General features: G+C 49.1%; 1 protein-coding gene across 1 annotated transcript in view; it reads left to right on the forward strand.

Annotated features, from left to right (window-relative positions):
- Window positions 1-27,435, forward strand: part of LOC146854284 (protein mono-ADP-ribosyltransferase PARP12-like) — a 245,160-nt gene that overhangs the window by 106,788 nt on the left and 110,937 nt on the right. The window contains exons 4-5 of the mRNA XM_085652065.1: window positions 545-577; window positions 664-738. Coding sequence (XP_085508191.1) covers window positions 545-577; window positions 664-738 — 108 coding nt within the window. The remainder of the gene's footprint in view (window positions 1-544; window positions 578-663; window positions 739-27,435) is intronic.

The following is a 27,435-nucleotide window of genomic DNA, read 5'->3' on the forward strand; positions in this document are numbered from 1 at the left end:
TTGGAAATGTTTAATGATGAAATGTTTTTTTTAAATGTGTTTTTGTAAATAATGATGAGTTCTGTTTTTAAATTGTCTTTCATGACTTGAAGTCGAAATAAAGACTGTTTGATTGATTGATTCTCTTGTATTTATGACAGAATTGGCAAGAAAAAAATACTGGAATAGACTTATTTTGGGTTGCTGTTTTGCTATTGAACTTATCTGTCTGCATTTTCCATTGTTTTCACTGGACTCAGCAATATTTTAATGAATTTGTTTCTTTGACTTAAATTATATATTTTTATTCTTTGACATATTTTACTGAATGAGTTATTTGTGTGCTTTTTTGATTTACTTGTCAAATCGAATAAAGTTTCTGATTGATTTATTGAGTAGCGTTACATATCAGGGCACAGTTTCAAATCATAAGCATAGAGGTAAACATCACATCATGATATCATGAGCACAGTGTTAACTATTATAATACAACACAGTGCCTTAGTGAAAACATGTTAGTCACTATCCAAAGTTCATGATACTAAGTCTTTGTGTTCTTTGCCAGGTTCAGGAGCCTTGTCGCGTAACCAAACATCAGGTGAGATTTTAAGAGAAGCATCTGGCGCAGCGCATTACCGCCGGAACCAGGTCTGAAGCTATGTTTCTTTGTGTTCTGTTTTTCAGATGTGCGCAGCCCAAGGGAAGGCGCTGCCGCCGAAGGAATGCCACCGCGGAGCAGGAGACACGAGCTGGGTACAGGTGAGACTCTTGAACAGCAAGCAGGGCTTCTGGAACGGGCTTAGCCTTAAATAGCAGCCGTGCCCGACCGCACCCATGATGGTTGCTGCCTTCCCGATGTCTCGCGAGAAGCTTAGGCCCGTGGACTGTCAATGCTGGGCATTCACTTGCACGCAGGCTCTACGGTGCCTGCGTTGCTGTAAGTGTGCACTCCGGGTCATACACTGATCCTTGCCACCATCATTTCGGGGCATATATTGGTCATTGGTACCCACCCTCAATCCGTGCGACAGTGCTACCCCGTCAGGGCAATCTGTAGGGGCACACATCATTGTCCATGCAGCGGAGGCTGCTTAGGGGGCTCTGCAAGCCCAACAGTCTCTAGAAGCGGGCAGTGGCCCGACATAGTAGGCGCTCAACGTGACATTCACTCCTCCCATTTGCCCAAAAACTCTCAGAAACAGAGCGTGTTGTTCATGGTGTAGCCTTTTTATTAACGAAACAGGTAATTCACCAGTGACCAACACAAGAGTAACAGTATCCCTTTGGATATAAAATTATCAAAGCATCACTCTTTAGCGGTATTAACATGACGAAGGCTGCAAGGCAATTAGGCACGACATTACACTTGAACTTGAGCTTGGCCGTACACTTTAGTGGCCTTGGCCTGTCAAAGGCAGTAAAGAAGATATGCCCCACATTACATTTGAACTCTTGAACTTGGCCATACACTTGAACTTGGCAGTCTCGGCCCACCAAGCCCCTCTCTGCTGTGCACATTGTGCCAGCAGGCCGCGACGCGCTACAGCGAACAGTTGCACTACTTGAAAACCAGAGCCCCGCATGGCACACTGGCATGCCCACCGGGGTACCTGCACTCAGGCGGCCTCCCCAAGGTTCACCTCAGTCCATACGTTGTGGGTTAGGGCAGAAGAGTCCAGGACCACCAGCAGGTCAGTCCCCCCTTCCGCCTACCCTCTGCACACGTGGCTCCTACCCCCTCCTGGAGGTCATCCAGTTGCTGAACCGCCATTGTTGTGCTTGCCCTTTTGTTGTTAACTGTCACCGTTCCACCCTCGCTCTCTTGCCGGGTGGGTGGGTGGTCGACGATGTGCCCCTGCAGCTTGCCGGAGGTCCAAGGGGACAAAGAGGCTGAAGATCACAGGGCGCGGACTTAAATATCCTTCCAGCGCACCCCGATGACGTCACCTCATTCAGCCCCCTTTTCGGCCCTGGGGAAGGTCCAGTCCCGTGGCGCTACTAAGGGCGCCCCTCCTCTAGGCGCGGGAGGTGCCTGTCATAGTAGGCGCACAACGTGACATTCACTCCTCCCATTTTCCCAAGAACTCTCAGAAACAGAGCGTGTTGTTCATGGCGTAGCCTTTTTATTCATGAAACAGGTAATTCACCAGTGACCAACACGAGAGTAACAGTATCCCTTTGGATGTAAAATTATCAAAGCATCACTCTTTAGCGGTATTAACATGACGAAGGCTGCCAGGCAATTAGGCACAACATTACACTTGAACTTGAGCTTGGCCGTACACTTTAGTGGCCTTGGCCTGTCAAAGGCAGTAAAGAAGATATGCACCACATTACATTTGAACTCTTGAACGTGGCCATACACTTGAACTTGGCCGTCTCGGCCCACCAAGCCCCCCCTCTGCTGTGCACATTGTGCCAGCAGGCCCCAACGCGCTACAGCGAACAGTTGCACTACTTGAAAACCAGGGCCCCACATGGCACACTGGCATGCCCACCGGGGTACCTGCACTCAGGCAGCCTCCCCAAGGTTCACCTCAGTCCATACGTTGTGGGTTAGGGCAGAAGAGTCCAGGACCACCAGCAGGTCAGTCCCCCCTTCCGCCTACCCTCTGCACACGTGGCTCCTTCCCCCTCCTGGGGCCATCCAGTTGCTGAACCGCCACTGGGCGAGAAGCTCCCTGGCGCGCTCGCCCTCCACCCCTAGTATTGTTTGTATAATGAGCCACTGCCCTTCTACCAAAATATGCCCTCCATCCTGATTCCACCGCTCCCTTTTATAATCTGGGCCGCCCTGTGATAAATTACCTGCCCCCTCTCAGTGGCCATCGAGTTGTGAAGGCCCTAGTTTACACCATCTCCTGTTTCCCCTGAATTAATCCATGTACCCCTGCCAGGAACCTGTAACAAGCTGTATTTCCACCACCTGTATCCTAAAGGGAACTACTACCCCAGGCCCTCCATAAAATATCCGCCTGTACGAGTGCCTAGATGCTAGCACAACCCAATTAGACTCCCCTGGGCTACTGGGGCAGCGGAGGAAGTGTTGGACCCGCTGCCTTTCCTTTACTGGTCGCCTGTATCACTTTCTTCCCCAGCTTGTCCATGGCCTTAACCAGAACCCCCTTAACTTATACTGCCTGCGTCATCCTACTGGCCACATATAGAAACTTCCCCTCAGACCATTGGTCATTGAGCGGTGGCGTAATAACGCACCCTCCTACAGCCTTGTGATAATTTACCAGGCCCAAGAATGCTTTAGATAATGTCTTGGCAACTAACCTCAGGAGCTGGCACATTGTCCAGAAGCCTCTCTTAATGCCCACCGAGTTGGGAAGGCCCCAACTCTATCTCCCGTTTTCACTTATGACATCCACCTCCCTCCCCAAGGAAACTAGTCCCCTAGGGCCTCCAATAGCAATTCTGCCCACCAGGGTGCCTGCAACCTTGGTGCAACCCTAAATGTACTCTCCCGAGCCTCTTCGGTATGTCCATGAAGTCCGGAACCACCCGCAGGTCCGACCTCTCTGTCACCAGCCGGGTGACGTCCGGGACCACCAGCAGGTCAGTCCCTTCTGTCACCAGCCATATGCCCCAAAAGCTAAGTCCAGGCTGATGACAACCATAGCCAACTTCACCAGAAACCTCTGGGAATCCCCATGACACAGCGTGTGTGGATGCCTGTGTTGTGACCCATCTCCCAGCAGCTCCAATGTCAAAGAAGAACTGCCGCCTACTACCCTTACCTGCTGACATCAGCCATAGTCAACTTACCAACCGGGCACCTCCTTGTGCCTAGAAACCACTCAGCTATGCTACATATTTGTGTCCATCAAAAGACCCTCTTGTGCAGGACTTTTAATGGGCTGAACTCCTGCACAACCGCCCTCTGAGCTATTGCTCCACCCACTGACAAAGGCTGCTCCCTCTGTGAGAGATGTTGCTTAGCCCCTTACTGTTAAGACCTGTGGTTATAGGCCGCCACAGGAGTATAAAAGTCTGGTTTTGCTTTGCCCCTTACTGTTAAGACCTGTGGTTATAGGCCGCCACAGGGGTATACATGACTGGTGTTACCATGGTAATATAACCCCTGCCGCGTAATTACCCTGTACCCGAGGTGAAGTTTGTAAATTGTACTCCATCACCACCTTTATCAGGGAGCCTCTAGTTACCATATTCCCTGCTATGTCTCCTAAACTTATTAATCTTCCCACCCCCACATGGCCAACGCTATGTGAAGATGGCGTTGCCCTTGGTCGAGGGAAGCCGAGGCTGGATGATTTAATGTTTGCCTGGTAACTAGCCAGACCCTGTAACCCACGCAACAATACTCACTGCTCAGCCCCAAACGGACTAATACCCTGACGGTTATAATGTCCCCCGTAAAAACCCCCTATGTGAAAGGGATACATACTGTTCCATATGGGCACAAACTGGTGGTTGTAAACTTGGGTTTGGGAGGGGTCCTCCTGCAACAAATGCCTTGAGAATGCTTTTTACACCGTCTCCTCATACTTATTAGCATCACCGTGAGAACATAATGAGAAACCACATCCATGCCACAATTGGTTCCCCTGCACTAATGGCTCAAGGGTAATTGTAAGAAGACAAAATGTCAACTGTTTTCTGACTTATTAGCAGCACCATGAGCATATAATGAGCAACTCCATCAAGGCCAAGACCGGTTTCCCCCCTGTGCTATCACACCAGCCATGTGATTATGTTGGCGGTACAGAGTTTATGTCCCTTGTGCTGAACTGACCAGGACGTCACGCAGATAACTGGAAGAAGGCACAAGTTTATAACTGTGTTAGGAGTGGAATTACGGGTTGAGTGCCCAGCTCTGTGCGGGACCATTATGGCTGGCCATTTTAACCGGACCGGGTTACCCCCAGGAAAATTAGTTATTGCCACTGACTGGAGTATTGGGACCAAACGTACTGAAAGTGACCGAGACCAATGGCTGATTTCCTTACTGCTAGTAACGTTAAACCAGAAGTGAGTATGCGCTGCCTTTACCATAACAACATTGTCTGGTTTTAGATCTACAGAATTCTGAGCACATGTTACATTGCAGAGGGTCAAACCGGAAGTATGTGTCAGAGAGGGTCAGGTGCTCACCTGTTTTTCTGCAGAAGCGCCCTGGAACTGATGACAAGGTCCACAACGTCCCCAACCACCTATTGTGCTTATCTGACTCTGTCACAATGGTAAGTATGGGGAAGAAGGGAAAAAAACAAGGAAAGTAGGGGGGGAATCTCTCGGCTTATGGCATCAACCAGGAGTCCTTCGCATAAGTGGAACTACAAAGGAAAACATAAGATAAGTACACGGTCTGTATAATGCTCTCAAATGTACGTACTTAACTAAAGGAATTCAATTCTTAGATAGTACCTTAATCAGCCCTTCTTCTAACTATCACTGAATTCCATAAACTCATCTAGATCACTGGGCTAAAATAAGAAAAGGGAGAAATCAGTACCAACATACTCAAAGTCTTAGGCGTTAGAAAGTCTTATGGAGTTATTATGCTCACCAATCAGATCTGATACTTGTTGTCCATACATTGCAAATCCTTAATGTGAACTGGATGATGGCTATTCTTCGCATTTAGAATGAATTTCTATTATCATGGAATAAGCCAAATTGCATACGTCACAACTGGAATAAATAAAAAGGAAAAACAAAACAAAAAGGAGGCAGCGTATACTCGCTGTTACCGTAACTCCTCCGATAGGAGAAATGTCCACAGTTTCTTGGCACCTTCTTTATTGTTCTTACGCTTCGTAGAAATGCAGGCGAGCTTGACGGTTGAGGCAAAGAACCCCTAACACTGGTGTGAGGTAAGGAGTAATGTACTAACTCCCCACCGGTTATGAGGGGTAGTGCACCAGGACGTACAAAGTAGGGGCAGCTCCACGAGTCGAGTGAGTGACACCGCTTAACCCGGCTGGCCGACGGAACAACAAGTCCGGCCGATGGCCGGGGCCCGTGATACTCACCACACTCGCCCACGGAACCTACCCTCTCTGTAGTCAGGCGCAGGAGAGGTAAAAGCACCGTCTCTGGAACCAAAAGACGAGGGACAAAGTATGAATCCGAAGTGGTTCGCTTCCTCACAATGAACTCACAGAACCGGATCACACTGAATCAAGAGTCCTCGAAAATTCAGGAAACTGGAAGATACACTCGGGATGCAGGATATCCAACCGGAAACCAAAGAACGGGGATATCTTTACGCAACGCGCGGATTCCGGCGGAAGTCAAGCTTTAATGCCTGCCTGACTTCCTCGCGCATGCGTGAGAGAGCGCCGCATCTAGCTTAATGGTGACGGCAATCCTGACAGTATGTATGTGCTGCCTTTCCCTTAACAGCATTGTCTGGTTTTAGATCTACAGAGTTCTGAGCATATGTTACATTGCAGAGGGTCACTGCCACCTCGATCCACTAAGTGGAGTCGCTGGTGTCTACCCGGGGTCGGTGTGTAATTGATGGGTCGGATGAGACTTGCACCATTAACTGCCCGCGAGGGCGACTGCAGAGCTAGCAAGGGCTGAGAACCCATTCTTGCCTCCCATGACCTTACTGGAGTTGGTGAAATGCCTTTAATGTATTCATTTGTAGCACCGCCCCATTTGGGAACTCCCATTCCACCAGTAGTCTTCATGGTGCCCAGAATTTGCCCATGGTAAAGCGCTAACTCTGGGCACTTCCTACATAATGATGCCCCTACCCTAGGCGCAGGGAGATGTACCCTGCGCCCGTCAGATGCCATCCCCTGCAGACCGAACACTCCTACATCCCATTCCGTTACCTCATTACGTGTACAAATGTCTACTTTATTTACGTACTTGAGGTTCTCGGATCGTTCCTTTATGTTGCCATTTAGACACTTCCAGAAACATGTGTTTACCCGGATCCAAAAAGATCTAAAATTAACCTAATAAGATATTTATTATTAACTTATTTTTATTATAATGCATGCATTCCTCCATCCCAGGCATTAACCCCAATCCGCTTTTCTCTGAGGCAAAATCGGACCCTGCCAAGACTTGCTCGTGTTTCATTAAGCTTGACCTGAAATGCTAGCCAGTATTAACGTACATTCATCGCATTCCATACCGAGCAATCTGAATGGAACCAAATAATTAAACGTACAGAAACCTCCGCTACCAGCCCTTCCTCAAGGACAACATCAATCAGAGCTGGCTGGATGCTCACCTAGTCTCATTATTTTAAGTTACATAGTCGTACAGAATCCTCTAATCCCAGTCCTTCCTCAAGGATGAACATAACTCAACCCTGACCCGAGTGCTCACCCAGTCCCCTTAAGTCAAAATACAAAGCACCGTGGCATGCTCGAGTTTGAACATTTCCACCGTGTTTAAAACAGCCGCTATTTCAACTTGCCATCTGCGCGCAAGTAATAGTATTTGCGTGTATTTCCTTTCAAACGCGCCCATTCGACCTCAGTGTCATGTTCAACCGGCAAGTAACATAATGAAATACGGAATATAAGCCATGTCATAATATGTTCACCCGGTCACAAAGTCACGTTACAAAGTCGTACAGAAACCCCCCATACCATTCCTTCAAAGACAAACCTAAATTAGCACTGACCGGGTGCTCACTGAGTCCCAATATTTAAATATACAGAGCACTGTGGCGCGCTCGAGTTTGAACATTTCCACTGTATTTAAAACAGCCGTTATTCCAACTTGCCATCTGCGCGCTAGTAATAGTATTGCATGTAGTTCCTTTCAAACGCGCCAATTCGACCTCATTGTCATGTTCAACCGGCAAGTAACATAATGAAATGCGGAATATAACCCATGCCATAATATGTTCACACGGTCACAAAGTCACATTACAAAGTCGTACAGAAACCCCCATACCATTCCTTCAAAGACAAACCTAAATCAGCGCTGACCGGGTGCTCACTGAGTCCCAATAATTCAATATACAGAGCACTGTGGCACGCTCAAGTTTGAACATTTTTACCATGTTTAAGAATAGCCGTCATTCCAAATTTGGCATCTACGTGCTAGGAATAGTATTTGCATTTATTTCCTCCCAACCGCGCCCACTTGACCGCATTGACATGTTCATACGCAATCGGCAAGTAACTTAATGAAATAGGAATTTAAAAACCATGACCTGATATGTTCACTCGACCACATCATTTCAAGTTACATAATCGTATAATCCTGCCATAGCATTCCTTGAAGGACAAACCAAAAATCAGCGTTGACCCGGTGCTCACGAGGCCCCAGTATTTCTATGTACAGAGCACTGTGGCGCGCTCAAGTTCAAACATTCGTACCGTGTTTAAAAACAGCCGTCATACCAACTTGCCATCTACGCGCTAGGAATAATATATGCATATACTTAGTTTCAAACGCGGGCCTTTTGACCTCATTGACATGTTCTCGCGCAACCGGCAAGTAACTTAATGAAATACGGAATATATACACCATGATATCATATGTTCACCCGATCACATAATATCAAGTTACATAGTCGTATAATCCTCCCATACCATTCCTTTCTCAAAGACAAACATAACCCGGCGCTGATCGGGTGCTCGCGAAGTCCCAGTCTTTCTATATGCAGAGCACTGTGGTGCGCTCGAGTTCAACATTTACCGTGTTTGAAGACAACCGTCGTTCCAACTTGACATCTACACGCTAGGAATATTATTTGCATGCATTTCCTTTCAAACGCGGCCCTTTTGCCTCGTTGGCATGTTCTTGCGCAACCGGAAAGTAACTTAATAAAATGCGGAATATAAAACATGACATACTATGGTGAATGCGCGCTGTATGTTACCGCGCCTTATATTTTACCCGGTTTACTTAAATACACGGCACAAATGAACGTGCCATGTATTAACAAGAGACAAAAGCACTCACCCTAGAGTCACTATCGCCCCTACATCATGCGTCCCCGCGTCCGTGAAACCAGCTACGAGCCGCCATTACCGCGCCCCGTCCTACATAAGGGCGCAGCCCTTTATCAACAAGCTTCACATCCCGCCTTAATGAAAACTTTTGACCATCACTGCCGCTCTGCAAACACAGGCGCGTTCCCCGCATACGCCGCAAGACCTTGCTAACTAAACCATTGCTCTCCGCGCTCACCGCCTGCAGCAACCTCAAAAATCTTATAAACAATCTTATATATTTAACGATTACTACACTATAAAGACCTACACGCTACGCCTAGGCCCCCGCAAACCTCCTGTGCCACACTGCACGCCGCAGACAGGAAACCTCGCTCCCCATCGACGATGTGCCCCTGCAGCTTGCCGGAGGTCCAAGGGGACAAAGAGGCTGAAGATCGCAGGGCGCGGACTTAAATATCCTTCCAGCGCACCCCGATGACGTCACCACATTAAGCCCCCTTTTCGGCCCTGGGGAAGGTCCAGTCCCGTGGCGCTACTGAGGGCGCCCATCCTCTAGGCGCGGGGGGCGCCTGTCAGTGGCCGCGCCAGAGACTGATCATCGCACAGCAGAGAAAAAGATCGAGCCTGGTATGTGGGCTGTGCACCTGGGAATGAAAATAGCACTCACTGTCCTCAGGGTAGTGCAGGCACCAGATATTGTGTGATCTACTGTTTGTCGGCCATCCCTGAAAGTGCTGGGTCATTTTGTGACAGCCTCCCCCCGCCAGGGGGGAGGAGGAGTCGGGGGTATGGGAGAGAAGGATCAGAAACGATGGGCACATACATCAAACTTAGGAATCGCAAATGATTATTCATCTAGGAATCTCAAAGAAATTTGCGAAGAAATTTGCGATTCCTACACATTACCCCCAGGTCCCTTATGTCCTCGTCCCGTTCATTAACATAGTGGAGATAATCCAACAGAAAAAAGAAAAGAGGAATGCTGGGACCCTAACCCTAGCCCCTCCCACTGGGAGTAGATAAGCAGTACTTACCCAGCATTCCACCTGTTCTTTTCTTCTGTCTGTCGACAGAATTGGAATATGGATGCTGGTGCTGCTCCTGCTAGACTTGAGTGGCTTTCTTCATTGGTGACAAACGTCCCCGTCCGGCTGCCAGGCTGTGCGTTCGGGGTGTCTGATGCCCTGCCTCCCGGCCTGCCGGGCTTGCTGGGAGGCTTGGTTTTCCTGGCTCTTGCATGCCAGCCGGCCCTTTGCGGCTGGTGTGCCGGCCTCCCGAGTCCTTCCAGGTTGCTTGGCTCATCTTCCTGTTGCTTGGCCGGGTGGTAGATGTGTCTCGTTTGCTGGTTCCCCTGCCTTCCTTTACTTGGATGTTTCCTCTGGCGGGAGCCTTGCGCTGGCTGGCGGTGGAGGCGGGGGCCTTGTTCCTGTCTCCCAGCCCCTCCCCTCGGTGACTACCGCATAGAGGTGTCTCTTTTTTTCTGTTCACAAGTTTCTCAGCGGTGACGGGGGCATTTGGAGCTCCCTGCTGGGTTTCCTTCCCTTCCCTGGCATGGTTCCTGGTTTGCCTTGGGCTGGTTGGTGGAGGGGGGCTTGTTCCTGTCTCCCGCCCCCTCCCCCCCCCCGGGTGAGTGCCGCATTGCGAGAGTCTGCTTTCCTCCTGTGCCTGGATGGGAACCTGCCTGGGTCTGGCATGGCGCTTCCTTCCAGACTTGGTCTGACTTCCTGGGTTTGGTGACTGAAGACAGGCTTCTGCTGCTGTGCGGCTGGCGACAGTGTCCTTTGATGGTTGCTGGCTGGTGTGTTTGTACAGCACGGTGTTTTTTTTTCTTTATTTTGACGCCTTGTACCGCGGGCTGTGCGCTGCTGTGGTTTGCCTGCCTCCGGTGTGTGGCTGCTGTGCTTCGGCTGGACTGTTTCCGGTAGGGCTCCTCCTTGCTGTGCTCTGCTGCTGTTTTTGTTTTGCTCCCCTGCTGTTCGTGCTGTCCTTCCACAGATTCTCCTGTGTTGGCGGGCCTCCGACCTCCGTTCCTGTGCCTGCTCCTTTCTGGGGCCCTGTGCCCATGAGTCATCATGTTCACCTGCAGGCACGTGGAATGTGTGAGGGGTCGTTTCTGGGGGAGAGGATGTGGCTTAGTTGCTCGTGCGGCTGACTTTGAAGCTGGAGAACCGGGTTCGAGTCTCTTCAGTGACTGCTCGGATGTCCTGTGATTCTGGGCACTTTCACTTATTCTCCCCCTGCAATTTCTGCTCCCCGTGGTGTCCTCGCTCACTCTGCCTATGGCGATTCTGTCTTGGCGTGTGGTTAGTGTTTCTGGGTGGTCTCTTCTGTCCTAACTTGGTTTTAGGAGTTTGCGTGTTGTCACTGTGGGCCTGGGGCCCTGCCACCCTGTGGGCACCTGTTCTCGTCTGTTGTCAGCAGTTGGGCGGGCTCGGGCCTGGTTGCTACCTAGCTGTGGGCTCGCCTGGCATCACCTGTCTCCGTGTTTGGGTGGGGTGCTGTGATCTGCGGCTCGCGGCCTTGAGTCACCTCTTTGCTGTTTCTAGCATGTGGGGTGTGTGGGTTTGGTCTTTCTTCCACCTTGTGGTTTTGTAATGCCCGTGTTGCTCTTCTGGTCGACTTGGCTTCCGCTCTCTGTCTGGTGGTTTTGCCATTCACTGTGTCCAGTGCTCTTGTTTGAGTTCTCTGTGGCTGTGCTTCCTGTTTGCTGCTCCAACGTGCTATGCCTCCCATGCCAGCCTGCTTCTGCCTTGCCTTCTTTGCAGTGCTCTGCTGCTGCCCTTGCCCCGGTTCTGTGGATGGCTGCGGGTTTTGTTTTCTTCTGCACTGGGTGGAGGGGCATGGGGTTTCTCCCCTGCTGTGCTTCGCTACCCTGTACGGCTGCTTCCTGTGCTAGTCCGGGTGCTGGCTTCTTCCCTGCTGCCTTGGGCGGTGTTCCTGGGGTTTGCTGGTGTTCTTGGCTGTGTGCGGGCGTGCTCGGGTGTCCGTTGGCTCCTTCCTCCCTGGGGGTGCCTGGCTTCGTCAGGGCGTCTGGTGTTGCCTGCCCGTCCTTGGCTGCTTGGTGCCGTTTCGGTCTCATGTTGTTTCTCGGTTCTCTTCGGGTGCCTGGTGCTCTGGCTCCCTCACCTCTGGTTGGGCTGTGGGGTCCTGTGCGGTGTCTTGGGGGCTCTCGTAGCCGGCGGTGTCTGGTTGCTTGTCCGCTGTTTGGGGGCCTGGTTGATGTGTGGCTGTGGACCCGTCTGTGTGTCCTGGTGTTCTGGGCTACTTGGTGTTGTGTATTTTTTTGCCTGCTCTGCTTGGGGTTCCCTCTGCGGCCTTGCCTTCCTGTGTGCACCTGCTCTCAGCTGCTCTCTGTTGTTTGGGGGGTCGAGCCTGGTTGGTGCCTGGCTGAGGGCCCGGTCTGGGCTCTGGTCTCCTCTGGGCTCTGTTCCCTGTCTGGCCGTCCACCTGGGTGCCTGGTGCAGTGGCTTTGTTGACGCGCTCCTCGCTTTTCCTGCTGTCTGTGTGGTTGGGCCTGGTCGTGCTTGGTTGGCGCATTAGGGTGCCTGTTGCTGTGGCCTGGGCATCCCTCCTTGGGTGTCCTTCTGGGTCTGCCAGGTGTTACTGAGTGGTTCTTTCTGGTGTTGGGCTGCGACCGTTCCCTCTGTCTGCTACTGTTCTCGTCTGCTTTTGGGCGTTGTGCGTTGTCAGGCCTGGTTGGCTCCGGGGTTGTGGGGGCTTTCCCCGTTTCTGGGCACTCCTCCTCCCTTGGCCTTCTTTGGGGGCCTGTTACTTCCCACCCTGTTTGCCCGTGCCTGTGTGCGGGTCCGCCTGGGGTTTCTGGTGCTGGGTGCTTCGGCTGCCTTATTATTATTTATTATTTATTATTCATTTTATTTGTGTGGTTGCCAGTCCGGGGCTGTTCTCCGGTTGCCATGGTGCGCCGGTTTCGCGGATGGGTTCTGCTTGGCGTCTGCCCGTTCCTCCTGGGTGCCGCCTGCTCTTTTCTTCCTGTCTCTCCTGCTGGGCTGTTGCCTTGTTGGTGTTTCGGTCTTGTATGATCCGGTGGTTCTGTGCCGAGGGTCTCTGCTGCCCTTCCTGGCCTTTGCCTGGGCTCTGTTTTGGGCTTTCCCCAGTTGTGGGTTGAGCTGCCGGGTCCTTCTGTTTGGGTTGCTTGGTTGGCTTCGGTCCTGGCTTCTGAGCTGCTTTGCCCTCGTTCTGCCTCCGGGGTTTCTCATGTTCCTCCCTTGGTTTGTTCTGGGGGGTTTGGGTGCCTGTGGGGTTTGATTGGCTTCCGCTCTGTCGTCTGTTGCCTCTGTGGCTTTTGGAGGTTCTTCCCTCCGCCCGGTGGTTGGGGTTTCGGGGTTATTGCTGTTTGCCCTGTCCAGCCCTTTCGGCCCTTGATGGGTTCCTTTGTTGGTTCCCGGTCTTTGTTGGTCTGTTCGTTCCAGGGATGCTCATGGGTCGGTTTCGGGACCTTGTTCTGTGGGTGGTGTTTGTCCTCCTGGGGATTTGGTTCCTGACCCCTCCTCTGCCCTTTTGGGTTCGGTTGGGGCCTGGCTGTTTGGTCCTCCTGCTTGGTCCTTCTGTCTTTCAGGGGCTGGTTTTCATTTGGGTGCTCAGCTGCTGCCTTTTGGCTCTTGGGGCCTGCTGGGGTGGCGTTCCAGAGGCTGTGTTTGTGCTTCCCCGGTGTTCTTGTGTGTGGCCTTGCCCTTAGGCCTGGCCATTTGCTCTTGCTGCTCCTCCCGGGCTGGCTCCTTGGGGGTTGTTGTGTGTCAGCTCTGTTCTGGGCCGTGTGCTTCTGGTTGTGGGGGGTGCTGGTGCCTGGCCGGTGTTCTTCTTCTTCCGGGTTAGGTCCTGGTGGTCCTGCCCTTGGTAGGTTCTTTGGTTTGTGCCATGCCCTTGTGGCTGTCGCTCTCCTCTTTCCCTTTTGGGTTGCTCTCCAGTGCGTCTGCCCAGTGGTGTCGGCCTCTGGGGGGTGGGGGGGGTCATTCTTGCCGGGTTGTTTTGGGGGCTCCAGGGCCTTCTGTTCTTCCCGCTTGCTTTTGAGCCTTGTGTGTCCGTTTGGCTGTAGGAGCTTCCCTTTTGGGGTTCCACTTTTTTGGTTGTTTTGGTCCCTATTTCCTTCTGGGGCTTTGCATTTGAGGTCTCTTTGGGGTCCCTCCTTTTCTGCTCCCCTTTTTTTGCGTGCTCTCTTCCCTTTGGTTGGCCTGGGTCCTCTGTTTCCTGTTGCTCTGGTTGGCTGCCTCCTTGTTGTCGCCTTGGTTCCGGTTTCTGGTCCTTGGTTGTTTCCCTGCTTGCTTGCTGGCCGGTTGGGCCGCTGGGGGTCTTCTTCATCGTGTGGCCTCCTCGCTGTCTTTTTGTTGTGGGCGGCCTGTGTTGGTGTTTTTGTTTGGTGTGTTCTCCCCTTCTTTGTTCGCGGGGGGGGGGGCTCCTGGTTTGTGCTGACTGCCCTTTGTGTGTTGTCCTCGTCTTCGGCTTGGTCATCTCCTGTTTGTTTTGGTGGGTGCGTCCCTACTCTGGTGGGGTGTTTCCTGCTTGGGTGCTCTGCCAGTTTCCCACGGTTCTCCCTTTTGCTTCCTTGGGTTGCTGCCTTTGGTGTGGTTTCCTGGGTGTGTTTGAGGTTTGGAAGGCCGGATTTTCTGCTTTGGTATTCTCCACTTTGTTAATGAATGGGACAAGGACATAAAGGACCTGGGGGTAATGCTCTATTACTTACCAGTAATCTTCATTACTCCGGGTTCTGTTGTCCTCGTCCCATTCATACGCCCTGCCCTCCCTCCCAGACGTCCGGCCTTCCTGTGGGGGTTTGGTTGTTCAGGCAAAATACTGGGTAAGTACTGCTTATGTACTCCCAGTGGGAGGGGCTAGGGTTAGGGTCTCATCATTCCTCTTTTCTTTTTTCTGTCGGGAGATGATTATCTCTACTATGTTAATGAATGGGACGAGGACAACGGGACCCGGAGTAATGAGATTACCAGTAAGTATTTTTTATTTTTTTATTTTTTTTTATTTGGGAAGTTTTATATAGCGCTGACCTGACCGGAGGGTATCGGAGCACTTTACAACAGTTACAGAGCAGAACATAACATAATACAATAATGCAGAAAATCCCGTAATAAAAATACTAATAAATGTCAATGACGAAGAGTTCTAGTTCGGGGTCTTGCTGACGCAACGTCAGAGAGGAGTGAGGTGTCTACTTCAGTGCTCCGACTGCTCCTATCGGTTCACTATGGATCGGTCGATAAACAGGATTTTGAGCTGACTTTTGAATTTAGCAAAGGAGGGAATCGTTCTGATGTGAGGAGGAATACAGTTCCAGAGTTTGTGCGCGTTTCCGGCGAAGCACCAGGCCGCGTTTTTTTGTTTTCGTGATTTAATCGGGATGAGTAGTAGCGTGTTAGAGCTTCTGAGGTTCCTGCTTTTTTGAATTTGGCAGCCAGCTAGTCGGGTTTGCCGGTGTGTAAGGCTTTTTGTGTGAGGCAGGCTGTTCTGAAGTTCGCCCGCATTTCTACTGGGAGCCACTTGAGTTCTCTGAGTGCAGGAGAGATATGATCAAATTTCTTGATTCCGGTGACCATTCTGACAGCCGAGTTGAGAGTTGTTTTAAGAGGGGCAAGATGTGATTTAGCTATTCCCAAGAGGACTGCATTCCCATAGTCTAATCTTGACAGCACCAATGATTGGGTGGGTTGTTTGAGATCTTTGGGCGGGCTGAAAGTTTTTATTTTATTCAGTAGCTTCAGGTTGAGGAAGGCGCTCTTAGCCGAATTCTTAATGTGTTTGGTCATGCCCAGTTTCGGGTTTAGCGTGATGCCTAGTGATTTAACAGAGTCTGCCAGGGTGAGGTTTCCATTGAGCGCATCTATAGCTTTTAACCAATCGACCATTTGGGGGTTCTCTTCTTTGTTCGATATGAGGAGTAATTCGGTTTTGTCAGGATTCAGTTTAAAGTGGTTACTTGACAGTCAGAGTTGCACTTCCCTCAGTATGCCGTTGAGTCTTTGAATGTCTTTAACGGAGGAGATTTCCAAGTAAATCTGAGTATCGTCAGCTTATAGGTCGAAGTGAATGTTAGCTTTTTTGAGTAGGGTTGTGAGGGGTTCCATGTAAATGTTGAAAAGTTGGGGGGAGAGCACTGACCCTTGAGGAACTCCCCTACTGACTGGGTGAAGGTCGGACTCAAAGTTTTTGATTTTGATTCTCTGGGAGCAATTGTGTAGGAAGGAGGAGAACCATTTGGTGACCACCTCATCAGGTCCGGCCCATTCTTGGAAAATCTTGATGAGAAGTTTATGATCTACCGTGTCGAATGCTGCCGATAGGTCTAGGAGAATGAGGAGACAGCATTGGTCTGAGTCAAGTGATTTGTGGATATCATCGATGATGTTGAGGATCGCGGTTTCTGTGCCGCAGCCTTTCCTAAAGCCAGACTGATGGGAGTCAAGGAGGTTGATGCTGTCCATGTGTTGAGTTAATTGTTGAAGTAAACATCTTTCTAGGTTTTTGGACTCGCAAATTGTGATTTGTAAATAAGGAATTGCTTCCCATTCATTCCTATGGGCCTAGAGACCCATAGGAATCAATCGGAATTGCATGCCCAATTTGCGAGTACCAATTAGGTACTCGCAAATTGCGCATGCAATTTCAAGGGTGCAAAAAGGACACCCTGATGCACCCCTGAAATTGCAATTTCAATACATGTTGCACACACACATGCCCCAAGGACATGTATGTGTGCAACATAGAACTTTGAAAAATGCACTTACGTGCATTTTTTAAAGTTCTCGCAAATTACCATCAACTTTGAATTGATGGTAATTTGCGTTTCTTAATTGCGAAATCGCAATCTTTTTGGGTTGTTGCATTGCATTTAAGGAATTGCAATTTGCGATTCCCTAAATGCAATGGCAATTTAAGTAATCGCAATTTTAGCAATTACTTAAATAGCGATTTTTGCATTTGGGAAGATGCATCCCAAATGCAAAAATTGTGGTTGCAAAGGGGCAGATTCTGCAAATCTGCCCCTTTGCGACCACAATTTACAATGATGTATGTGGCCCTTAGTCCAGTACGTAATTAAAGTCACCCCCGCATATGCTGGGGGCGTGTGGGTCACGGATGAGGGCCAGGGTGAGGCCATCCAAAAACTCAGAATGACAAGTATTCGGGCATAAATAGCAACCAGAGCAAGGGGCATACTATCTAAGTGGCCCTCCACTACAACATACAGGCTCTCTGGGTCAATCCTATGTGTTACCACCACGAACAGGACCCCCAGTGCAATCTAAATCAGTACTCCTCTCGCGTATGCCGATATCGTCATCCCATACAACTGACCCCTCCCTTTCCTGGCGAGTTTGTGTCATTTTGTCACCGCCATGTGTGTTTTCTGTATGTACGGTACATCTGTGTGGCGTTGTTTGAGATATGAGTGAATACAATGCTGCTTTTTAGTAGGAGTAACCATGCCCCTAACATTCCACGGCAGCAGGTTCTATTGGGGTTTCATGTCATGGGGGGTGCACAGCCACACTGTGTATGTATCAATGTCAACCCCCTGTCTCTCTACCCAGAGGGATAGGCGTGCAGTGGTGTTGGTGTTGGCCAACATAGTATATGTGTGTAGTTAATAAAACATCAAAACTGTGCAAAACCCCCATCCCTCCCAGACACCACACCGTGTCTGACTATCGTACAAACATCATGAACACAGCAAAAAAAAAAGAAAATTACTAATTCTAGTCCAATACGGTAAACTGGGTGCATGGCAGACAATGTGTCACAGCTCCCAGACTGCTAGGTTCATTGCGGTCAGCCACCACCCCCCCCACCCCCCCCCCCTTTGCTTGCCCTTGTCCAACGCACAGCCCGCCGGGCCCATCAGCGTGGGCACTGGCCTTACCAGTCAGTGGATACAGGGTCCCTAAAGCAGGTCATCTGTCAGGCGAGGTGTGAGATCTGGCCCAGGATCCTCCACATGAGGGGAGTCCATCATATAATTTGTATCCAAGCCAGTGGTGGAGGTATGATCCAGCTCTGTTACCAGCTGTGTCCGCTCCTTGGCTGCCTGGTCTGTGGTGGGACGGTTTTGCTGCCTCTTGGAGCGGTGACAGTTCGATCTTGGTGTCAGCCAGACATCAGAGTGTGGGGCCTCTGTCGGTGGTGTCACCAACTTCTTCACGTGCAGCCATGTCCAAGCATCCTCGGGAGGCGAGAAAGAGTGAATATCCTCCCCTCAATTACCTCAAGCCTCGACAGGAAGAGGAGTGCATATTGTAGTCCAAGGCTCCGAAGTTGTCGTTTGACTGAGGTGTAGCTGTTGCAACGCCGCTGTACTTCTATGGTGAAATTTGGGTAGGTATTTATGGCAATACCCTCGAATTATCTGTGGCATTTAGACCTGAAAAGCTGGAGGTTCAGGACTCTGCATCTGAAGTTCAAGAGGCGTGCTATCACTGGGTGCGGAGATCGAGGGAGACCCGGCTGGCGGTGCACCTGCTTAATCGAAAAAGAACTTGGGCACCTTGCCGGCCAACGCTGTGAATACCAACCACTGTTCCAGGAAGAATTCCACACTAGGGCCTTCAGCGCTTCAAGAAGCCCAAAAAGCAGACATTATTTTGCCATGAGGAGCCCCCGGCATCCTCCACCTTCCGTTGCAGAGCATTAATTTCCACCCACATCTCCTGTAGTTTAGATTGTAACTCCTGCACCGTGGCGAACATCGAGGTCAAAGCGGACACAACGTCATCTACCTTCTCCATCAGTTTCTGGTGGTCTGTCTGGAGCAGGCCCATGTTTATGGACACAGCATCGATCTTCAACTCCAGGGTGCATTTAGTATCCAGGATGGCCTGCAGCATCTTTTCAAACTGGCCCGAGTGTTAGTCCAGGCTGGCTCTTAAGTGGCGCAACACACCACCTTCCTGTGTTGGTCCCCTGTACCGAGGAATAGGGTCTGCCTCAGGCAGAGAAGGGGTGCCCTGGAGGGGTTTAGGCTTCACCATCATCACAGGTAGGGTAGCCTAGCTCCAGGAAAGTCCCACCACTTCACACCACCGTGGTGCAGGTTCACCAGGCCCCACGAGGTATTGCTCCCACTGTCACCAGCCAACAGAGCACCCCACTGCCTCCAAGGTACCTGGGCATCACTGTCAGGTCTAGGCCGGTCATGGAATTCACCAGACCACAAGAAAGCAGAGAGACAATGCCACCGTCTACCTCTAGCTCAGCCCCTCCGCTTACCACCTTTACATCGGCACAACAGGGCTCACCAGTGTGTGGTGCCCAAAATCCACAGCCACCTTCAGTCCCAACGTGATTCCACCTCTGGACCCACGTAAGGTTCCCTCTGAGTAATCAGCTCCGCAGCGTACAGAATCTGGGCTCCAGGAGGTAGAAGTAACCAATGCCCTTCTTTGTCCCCAGTTCCCTCATGGTGGCATCGTCAGCCTGTTTCTTTGGTGTCCGTGTGTTCAAGGTCCCCTATGCAGGAGCTAGGTGAGGTCCCTCTGTTGTGGTATGTAAGCCGCTGGAGCACAGTTCTCCTCAAATCCGCAGGGGCTGCATAGGAATCAGGCCCCACCTGCATAGTTCCTTTAATGGTGGCCAGCCACTGGTCCACTTGCAGTTGTGAGCACCACAGCCCGATCGACGGCCGAAGGCCTCCGCAGGCCTCACTCCACTTCCCCGCGCTCGGGGTCTCTAGGTGTGCCTCGCAAGGTCTGGGGGTAGCGCCCCCCTTTTCGGAACGGTGACACAGGTTCAGAGGACCCCCTCACAATGTCGCCAGGGCCCAGGGTCTCACCTGGTGTCGACGGGCGCCACCATTTTTCCCCGAGTCATCACGGCTGCATTGGGAGACGCACTACTGCCGCCCGCCTAAATATGTGCCAGGCCGCCCGGGGACTCCAGGGTGACGGGCTTTCGTGAGGGTGGCTACTGCCCCTTTAAAGGAGGTGGGTGTCCAGCTGAGCCAGGATGGAGCAGGATGTTTTGTGGGCCCTGCCAAAGCTTGCGATCAAGCGACTGCTCCGGTTGCCATCTTTGCCACGCCCCCCGGTAGTTCATGGCAACTGATTATGTACTATTCATGCTGCCTGAAACCATGCATAGAGCCAATTTCTATAACGAATATTAAATGTATACGTATTTCACTCTTTCTCCATATGCATGTGTGCTAAACAGTATAACTAGTTGATAATGTTAGCAGGTTTGAAGCTGAGGTATCACGCCACTATTAATGAGTTATGTTATGTTATATTGAACTTATAAGTGCAGCTTTCACTCCGTGGAGCATCATGGTGCTATGCGGAGTCCAAAAAGACACATTCAACCCTAACTGAGGGAATCCTATAAGTGATCTACACAGAGCATCAGGAGCGGGAAAGATCAAAGTTTTCAGGGCCTTTCTGAACCTGGTTTCTGTTTAAATAAGTCAAAGCTGGTTCGGGAGCATATTCCAAGCTTTGGTCCCTAGCACCGCAATTGATTTCCCACCCTTTGTCGTGCACCTAAAATCCGGGGGCTTTAGAATATTCGAGGTGGAAGATCTAAGGGTGTGATGTGGCACGTAGTGGGAAAACCTGGCTTGGAGATAGTGGGGGCCTGATGGGCAGCCAATGGAGCGCATTAAGGGCAACTGAGGCTGAAGAGCGTCTGGGCCATTTCAAAATTAGCCATGCGCCTGCATGTTGAACCATCTGTAGTTTGTTAAACACTGACTTATTGGTCCCTGCATAGTGGTTGTTACTGCAGTGATGTCTGGAAGTGATTAGGGCCACTGCGAATGCCTTTCTAGCCATGCAAGGGAGAAGATCAAAATCTTTTTGAGGGACTTTATCAGTTGAAAGCATGTCCCTGCCACTGCAGGGGATTGCTGGCGGAAGGAGAGTACTGAGTCAAATTTCACCCACAGATTCTTTGCTACCTTCACTGTATTGGGGGGGTTTGAGGGGGGCGTCTAAAGGCCACCATAGGCTCGGGAGAAGGTATTGAATTTCCTTAATGGCAAAATTTCTGTTTTTTCTGAGTTACTTTTTAAGTGATTAACTTTCATCCATTGGAATACCGCTGTGAGACACAGTTACAGAATTTCTTAAGCATGTGTGGATTGTTTATTTAATACCAGAATTAGCTGTGTATCATATGCATAAAAGATTGTCTCAATGTTAAAAGACAATATCAAGCTAATGAGAGGGGCCATGTATGCATTAAAGAGCACCGGGCTCAGAATGGAGCCCTGTGGAACCCAGAAAAGCAGGGGTTTTTCTGCTGATTAATACTGGCCAAGAGTGACAACTTGTCTACGATTATGTAGAAAGGATTTTAGCCAAACCAAAGCAAGATGCAAAATGCCGTAAGATTTGAGACGGTCTAGTAGGATGTCATGAGAGACCGTGTCAAACGCGGCTGATAGATCTAATAGGATCAGCACTGCAATTTTACCCTGGTCTAAGGCAGATTTAATGGCTTCTGCAGCATACAGTAACATCAATTCTGTCGAGTGCTGAGGCCTAAAACCGGATTGTTTGGGATGTAAAATGTTTGCCTCTTCTAAATAAGTAGTTAGAAGTCAGTCTATTACTGACAAGGGATTCCTGCACAGGTGTGAGAGTGATTGTACAGTCTTTACAGCAGACAGGGCCCTTCCATTTGTTAACATCTATCTGATTTGTGCATTTATTATGCATGTTATTTAGTGCGCGAAGAGATGCTCTAGATATAGACAAACCTGAATTGATTTGGGCAGCGTTTCTGGCGCTGGCCGCAGACAGGTGCCGAAAGGCTTGACTTTGGTGCGTCAGCTGTGCGTCCACGCTGGCATGCACATTAAATAATGTGTGCACCACCAGAGATTAGAGTGCTAAGTGTGTAAGATGGCCGCACTTCCAGGACTGTTCTCTGCACCTTAACCTGGACACAGATATGGTTTGGACAGGCATCAGGGAAAATAGCCCAGCGGAACGGAGCACTCCTAGCATGAAGATGACAAAAGACTCCAAACCGCAGGTAAGGCTGGGGCAAACAGGCTACTATCAGGACGAGGACCAGGGCAACGTAAAAGGAAAGCTCAGCGGGGCAGTACAAGTTCTTAAGATGACCTGATTGAAATTCTAAGTAGTGACATGATAAGCATTAACAATCATGCCAAGATTCAAATTCAGATTCAATGGACATACAGTTAAAAATCACAATCCCGCTGCAGTGTGTGATTAAAAGAAATAGATAAAGTCCCTGTACACAGGAGCAAAAGCTAGTTTCAGGTGTCGTGTCAGAGTGAGTCCGATTTGTCGTGGGTAGTATACCTTCATGGGGCAACCTTTCTTCTTCCAGCCACCTTGTCTCTGAAACCAAATGACTAAACTTGGTTAAATAAGCAAGACGATCTAAATAATCTTCTCAGAGTTCTAATAGCTCATGATCCAAGAACATTGGTCAAAAATGTTCTCCAACTCTTTCTTGAAAGCAGTCTAACTATATAGAAAAAGGCTGTCAGTTTGAATCAAGGGAACAGCCGATGACCCCGAGTCACCAGCCAAATATGAGATCGAAAAGGCTACCCACAATTGGGCTTCTGGGTATGCCGCAGGGTTTCACCATAAAGTGCAATTGTATTTGTTGGAAGGGGTCACCTGAATATCGTTTCAGTCTGAAGCCAGCAGCACTACTGTGGGAACTGAAATGAACACCAAAGGAGGTGAATGGGTTGACCATTGACTCCCTGAGGGATCCCTTCCAAAGGCCAGCAACCCTGGACTTTCTAGCCCCATCTTCCAAAAGGGACCTGCAGAAACAGTGCAAGATGTAACTTGGGACTGTAACTGGTCCACCTTGTTGGCCAAGGCAGCAGTTGCAATCTTGGAGGCTGCCAGTTCTTGCTCCACAGATATTCTCTATGAGAAATGGGGTTACTGGTGGGGACGGGGGTGAAACCCTTCTCAAGCAACAAGCATAATTTTTGGGGGTGAAGTCACAAGCAAACCCTAAATTTACCTTTGCTTAACCCTCGGATAGCTTGGCGCCGAACAATCTGGCTTAACTCAGAGGCAATGTGTAAATTATTTGTACAACACTTCAAACAGTAACACTTTGAAAACACACCATGAAAGGGGTCCACAATAGAGCTAGAAACATGGGGTAATTTTTAATAAATAAAACAACCGGCAAAAATCCATTATACAGAACCAGAGATAATGAATTTTAAAGATTTTAGTAAAAATAGCGCCAAAAGGCGTAAAGCGACAACTGTGAATATCTAGTCACGCCGGACCGGAACAAAGTCAGAAGTTCATGGCCGACCGCGATGGAGCATGGACTGACTACAGGAACCCAATTTGGTCGGCTGAACAGAGAACCCTAAATGCCGTTTTGCAGAGCGTTACAAGGATCCGCAACTGAGAGGTACCGCGCAACCAAAGTGATGCGCCGGTTCTGAGTTGCCGCATGCATCATCGTAGAAGATCCCAGTGAAGAGGGATTGCGAGATGTGAAGTCCGGAGTCGGTGCGATATGTCAGTTCCGGCGAGCTATGAGGCTGCAATGCGATGTGGGTCTTTGCGGCAGGTCTGATCCACTCAGCAGCAGAAATGCGTTGGTTCTGAAAACGTTTGACCCGCTCAGCCGAGGAGATGACCCGGTTCCAATGGATCCACAGAGACTAGTAGAGCACCTTAGGGTCACTTTCGAGGGTCCAGGACTGGGGGGCTATCCCTTGGTTGGGTAGACTCACAGATGGCAGAATCCAGGTGCTGGGCCAAGGTTGTTGGAGCCTTTTGTCTCTGAGGCTCAAGTCAGAAGGCCAGCCAACTAGTCTATGGAGTCACTCTGGGGTTCTAGGTTCAGGAGATGCAGGCCCAGTCCTTCGCACCCAGGCAAATGAGCAGCAGTCAGAAGATCAGCACAGCAAGGCAGTATTCCAGCAGGGCAGCAGTCCAGCAGAGTGGCAGTCCTTTTTCCTGGCAGTGTATACACAGGTCCAGAAGTGTACTGAAGAGTTGGTGTCTGAGGTCCACTATTTATACCCAGGTGTGCCTTTAAAGAGAGAAACTTCTTGAGGTTTCCCTTTGAAGTCATCAGGCATCCTGCCTTCCCTGCTCTGGCTCTAAACTAACTAGAGGGGGTATGCAGCCCTGTTTGTGAAGGCCCCACCCCCTGGGGCCCAATGTATAAATTAAGGGAAAGGGGACACGTAGCCCCTTCCCCGAGCTGTTTTCAGCCCCAGGGACCCCATCCCTTGGGAGCCAATGTATAAATTAAGGGGATGCGTGGTCCCCCTTCCCAAACCTAAGGAGGCCCCGGGAACCCTACCCCCTTAGTCAATGCTCAGAAATAAAGGCGAGAGTGGCCGTACCCCCGCCCCAACAAGAGTTAAAAAGTCCCAGGGGACCACATCTCACAGGGCTGTCTCTTTAAACAAAAGGGAGGAGTCCGTGAAGCCCCCTTTCCTGAGCCTTTATTGGCCCCAGGGACCCCATCCCCAGGGACTATATCTTGGGGAGCCCACCCCTGGATCACAGTAGTGTCCCTGCTGCACTAGCGCTGGCAGGAAAACATGTTTGTTCCCAGCTGGTGGGAGCATTTTCAAATCTCCCGCCACATGGGAACAAACACAAAGTGTATCCCAGCTAGCGGGAGCTTTAAAAATGCTCCCGCCAACTGGAAGGAGACTGGTGTTCTGTTTAAACAGAACACCCATTGCTTCCTCCTGGAGGGAGTTGCATAAGTAGCTACTCCTTCCTGGTGGGAGCAATGCCAGCTCCTGCACCATGTGGGGTACCCGTTGAGGTTGCGGGGCCCTGAGCTTCCCCTGCGGCCCCCAAAATATAGCATGTGGGTTCCCCAGTTGGGCACCGGGGTATCTAACTTCGTAAAGGATGTAATAGAACAAGTCATGAGTAAAGTAAAATGTGAAGTCATAAGCAGTGCATGGCGGGGGTGAAAGTTATAGTTAGCTCTGCTAACTATAACTGATGAATTTATAAGATTTTTTTATTAAACAAAAACAGATCTTTTTATCACTTTGATCTATAATGTTACTTTAACCAAACCAAAGGTTCTATTACATCCTTTATGACATCACTGATAACATCTCACATGACATCACCGGGGCCAGAGGTGCCCACACGAGGCATCCACATGCCCTATGTTGGGGGCTGCAGAGGGAGCCCAGGGCCCCCGCGGCTCCAGCGGACTCCCCACAGATATATATATATATATATGTATATATATATATACATATATATATATATATATATGTGTATATAAATATATATATATTACTGAAATAAACAAAGGTTACAGGGGCCTTATAGTAAGGAAATAACATTGTAAAAACCTTAGCAAGTCATTGAAAAAAACCAAAGGTTAAAGGGACGTTATAGTTGGGTACAGATTTCACATGCACAAAAGCATAAACATTCAGCAGTTTTAGTTACCTGAGTTAACTATAACTTACATCCTCACAATGCACTGCTTATGAACTCACATATGGCATCAATCATGACATGTTCTATGACATAATTTGTGACATCAATGATGACATCACTGATGGCATCATCCAAGCTTCTTTTGTGCACGTTGCTCTATAAACTGGTATACCATTACATCTATGAAAGTAAGCCCAAAATAGCTCCGAAGAATATGAAGCATCTTTACTGCTATCATACATACAACCACCATAGGTAAAGCAAGCTTGTGTTAGTTTCAACATTAACTCTATACCATACGCTTCATGGGTAGCCGAGTTCATGTTGACTATTAACCACAATGAAAGTGTTGCAGGGATCCTGTTTAGAAACAGTACTGTATGTAGGGACTTAATCACCATACCACATCAGTACCTATGGGCCCAATCCAGCCTAACTCCTAGTGCTTTACATGCCCTCATAGCCTTCCAGACTAACAGGTAAGTTAGCTTCCCAGAACACAACACACTGCACCCTCTCAGGGATAGTGGTAGCAGATCATCACATTTCATTTTCTCTCACTCATACATGCCACAATAAACAGAAAAGACACACAAAGAAAGCTTGCAATATTTACTGAAACTATTGTGTTCTATCATGAAGCAACTGTGCTGCAATTAGAAAACATATGCAAGACAGCAATGTGATTAGCATGATCAATAGACTGTACACAATGGAAAGCCCTCTCATAGCGACTGACAAATGTGCCTAAGCCTACCCTTACTATGAAAATACAGTGTTATATTAGAGATCTCTGGGATTAGTGCCGTAACCCATATCTGACGGTCATAATCAGCTGGTATACATCTCAGACGTGCAGCTCTTTTGTCTCTGGACCTTTTCTCTGCAAGCCTTGCTCCTCTCTCTATTTTCAGAACGACAAGCCTCGGCTTGCATGATAAGAATTGCCCTGTTCGAAAACAGCAGCTGGATTTCTCTATTATGTCTAAGTATTGGTGTCCGACCACAGAGAAAAACAGGGCACAATGTTGTTTGGCCTTGTACGAAGTGGTGAGATGAAATTCCAGTAGAAAAGCTGAATAACAAAACATTTGCAGCCTATTTAGAAAACACGTGACAAAAGCGTAACCTATCCTGCACATGGTGTTCAATCTGTATACAACTGTTCAGGGAAAACCAAGTTCCTCCAGATGTTCAAGCCCTGTTACATAACTAATCCCATTCAATGGACAGTCCTTACCTGTATCAAACCCCTGACAGTCACTGAACCTACATTGGGAAATGTAGTGGATATGAGTAGAAAGTGGGTATTGGTAACATTCTTTACTTTATGGAGAGATTTTACTCTTCAGCACACTATTTGCAGACAGTGAAACTCTCATGAGAAATACACAGCAGAATATTAAAAAGTATCTAGTAAGCACAGAGTGCACTCTATGCAAAATGTGTCAAAACCGAGTGCCTATTCATTTAAAATAACCTAGGTAGGATGGTGGTAAAGCTCATACCACCTGCAGTCTTCATACTGTGGTGAAATCTTTACAGATAGCCCATCTTCTGAAGCAAAACAAGCACATGCACATAGATTAGTACCTGGTGCACAAAGTCTTCTATGTTAAGTAGAAATGTTCATGCTGAGACGATTCTGTCGAAGAACTCAAGGCTGCTTACAATACTTAGTAGGTAGTATGTAGAATCTTTGCCCTGCTGGAAACTTTTTCTGCAGTACCAAAAAACGTGTATGGAACATAATGAACACAAGTTGTCAACTTTCACCTGCAAACAGAGTTACTCTTCAATACAAAGATTTATAATGTGTTGAATACCTCTACATCGCTATGATGCATTAGTAGCACATGCATTTTGTAAACAGTTATAATAATTAGCTAGACACAGGCTGTACAGAATTAGGTAGAAAGGAAATATGATATTTACCCGCCACTATAAAACACACTCATCGGATGATGTCATCAGTGATGTCATCAATAATGTTATTTGAGATGCCATCAGTGATGTCATAAATTATGTCATAGAACATGTCATGTGTAAAACATTAAGTGGTGTTGCTATTCAGTCATGGGCAACATGGTGTAGAGAGCCCTTATAAGCCCTGTCCTGTCCTTCGCAAAATGAAATAT

This window comes from Triturus cristatus, chromosome 4_1, assembly GCF_964204655.1.
Source record: "Triturus cristatus chromosome 4_1, aTriCri1.1, whole genome shotgun sequence".
NCBI classification, from domain to species: Eukaryota; Metazoa; Chordata; class Amphibia; order Caudata; family Salamandridae; genus Triturus; species Triturus cristatus.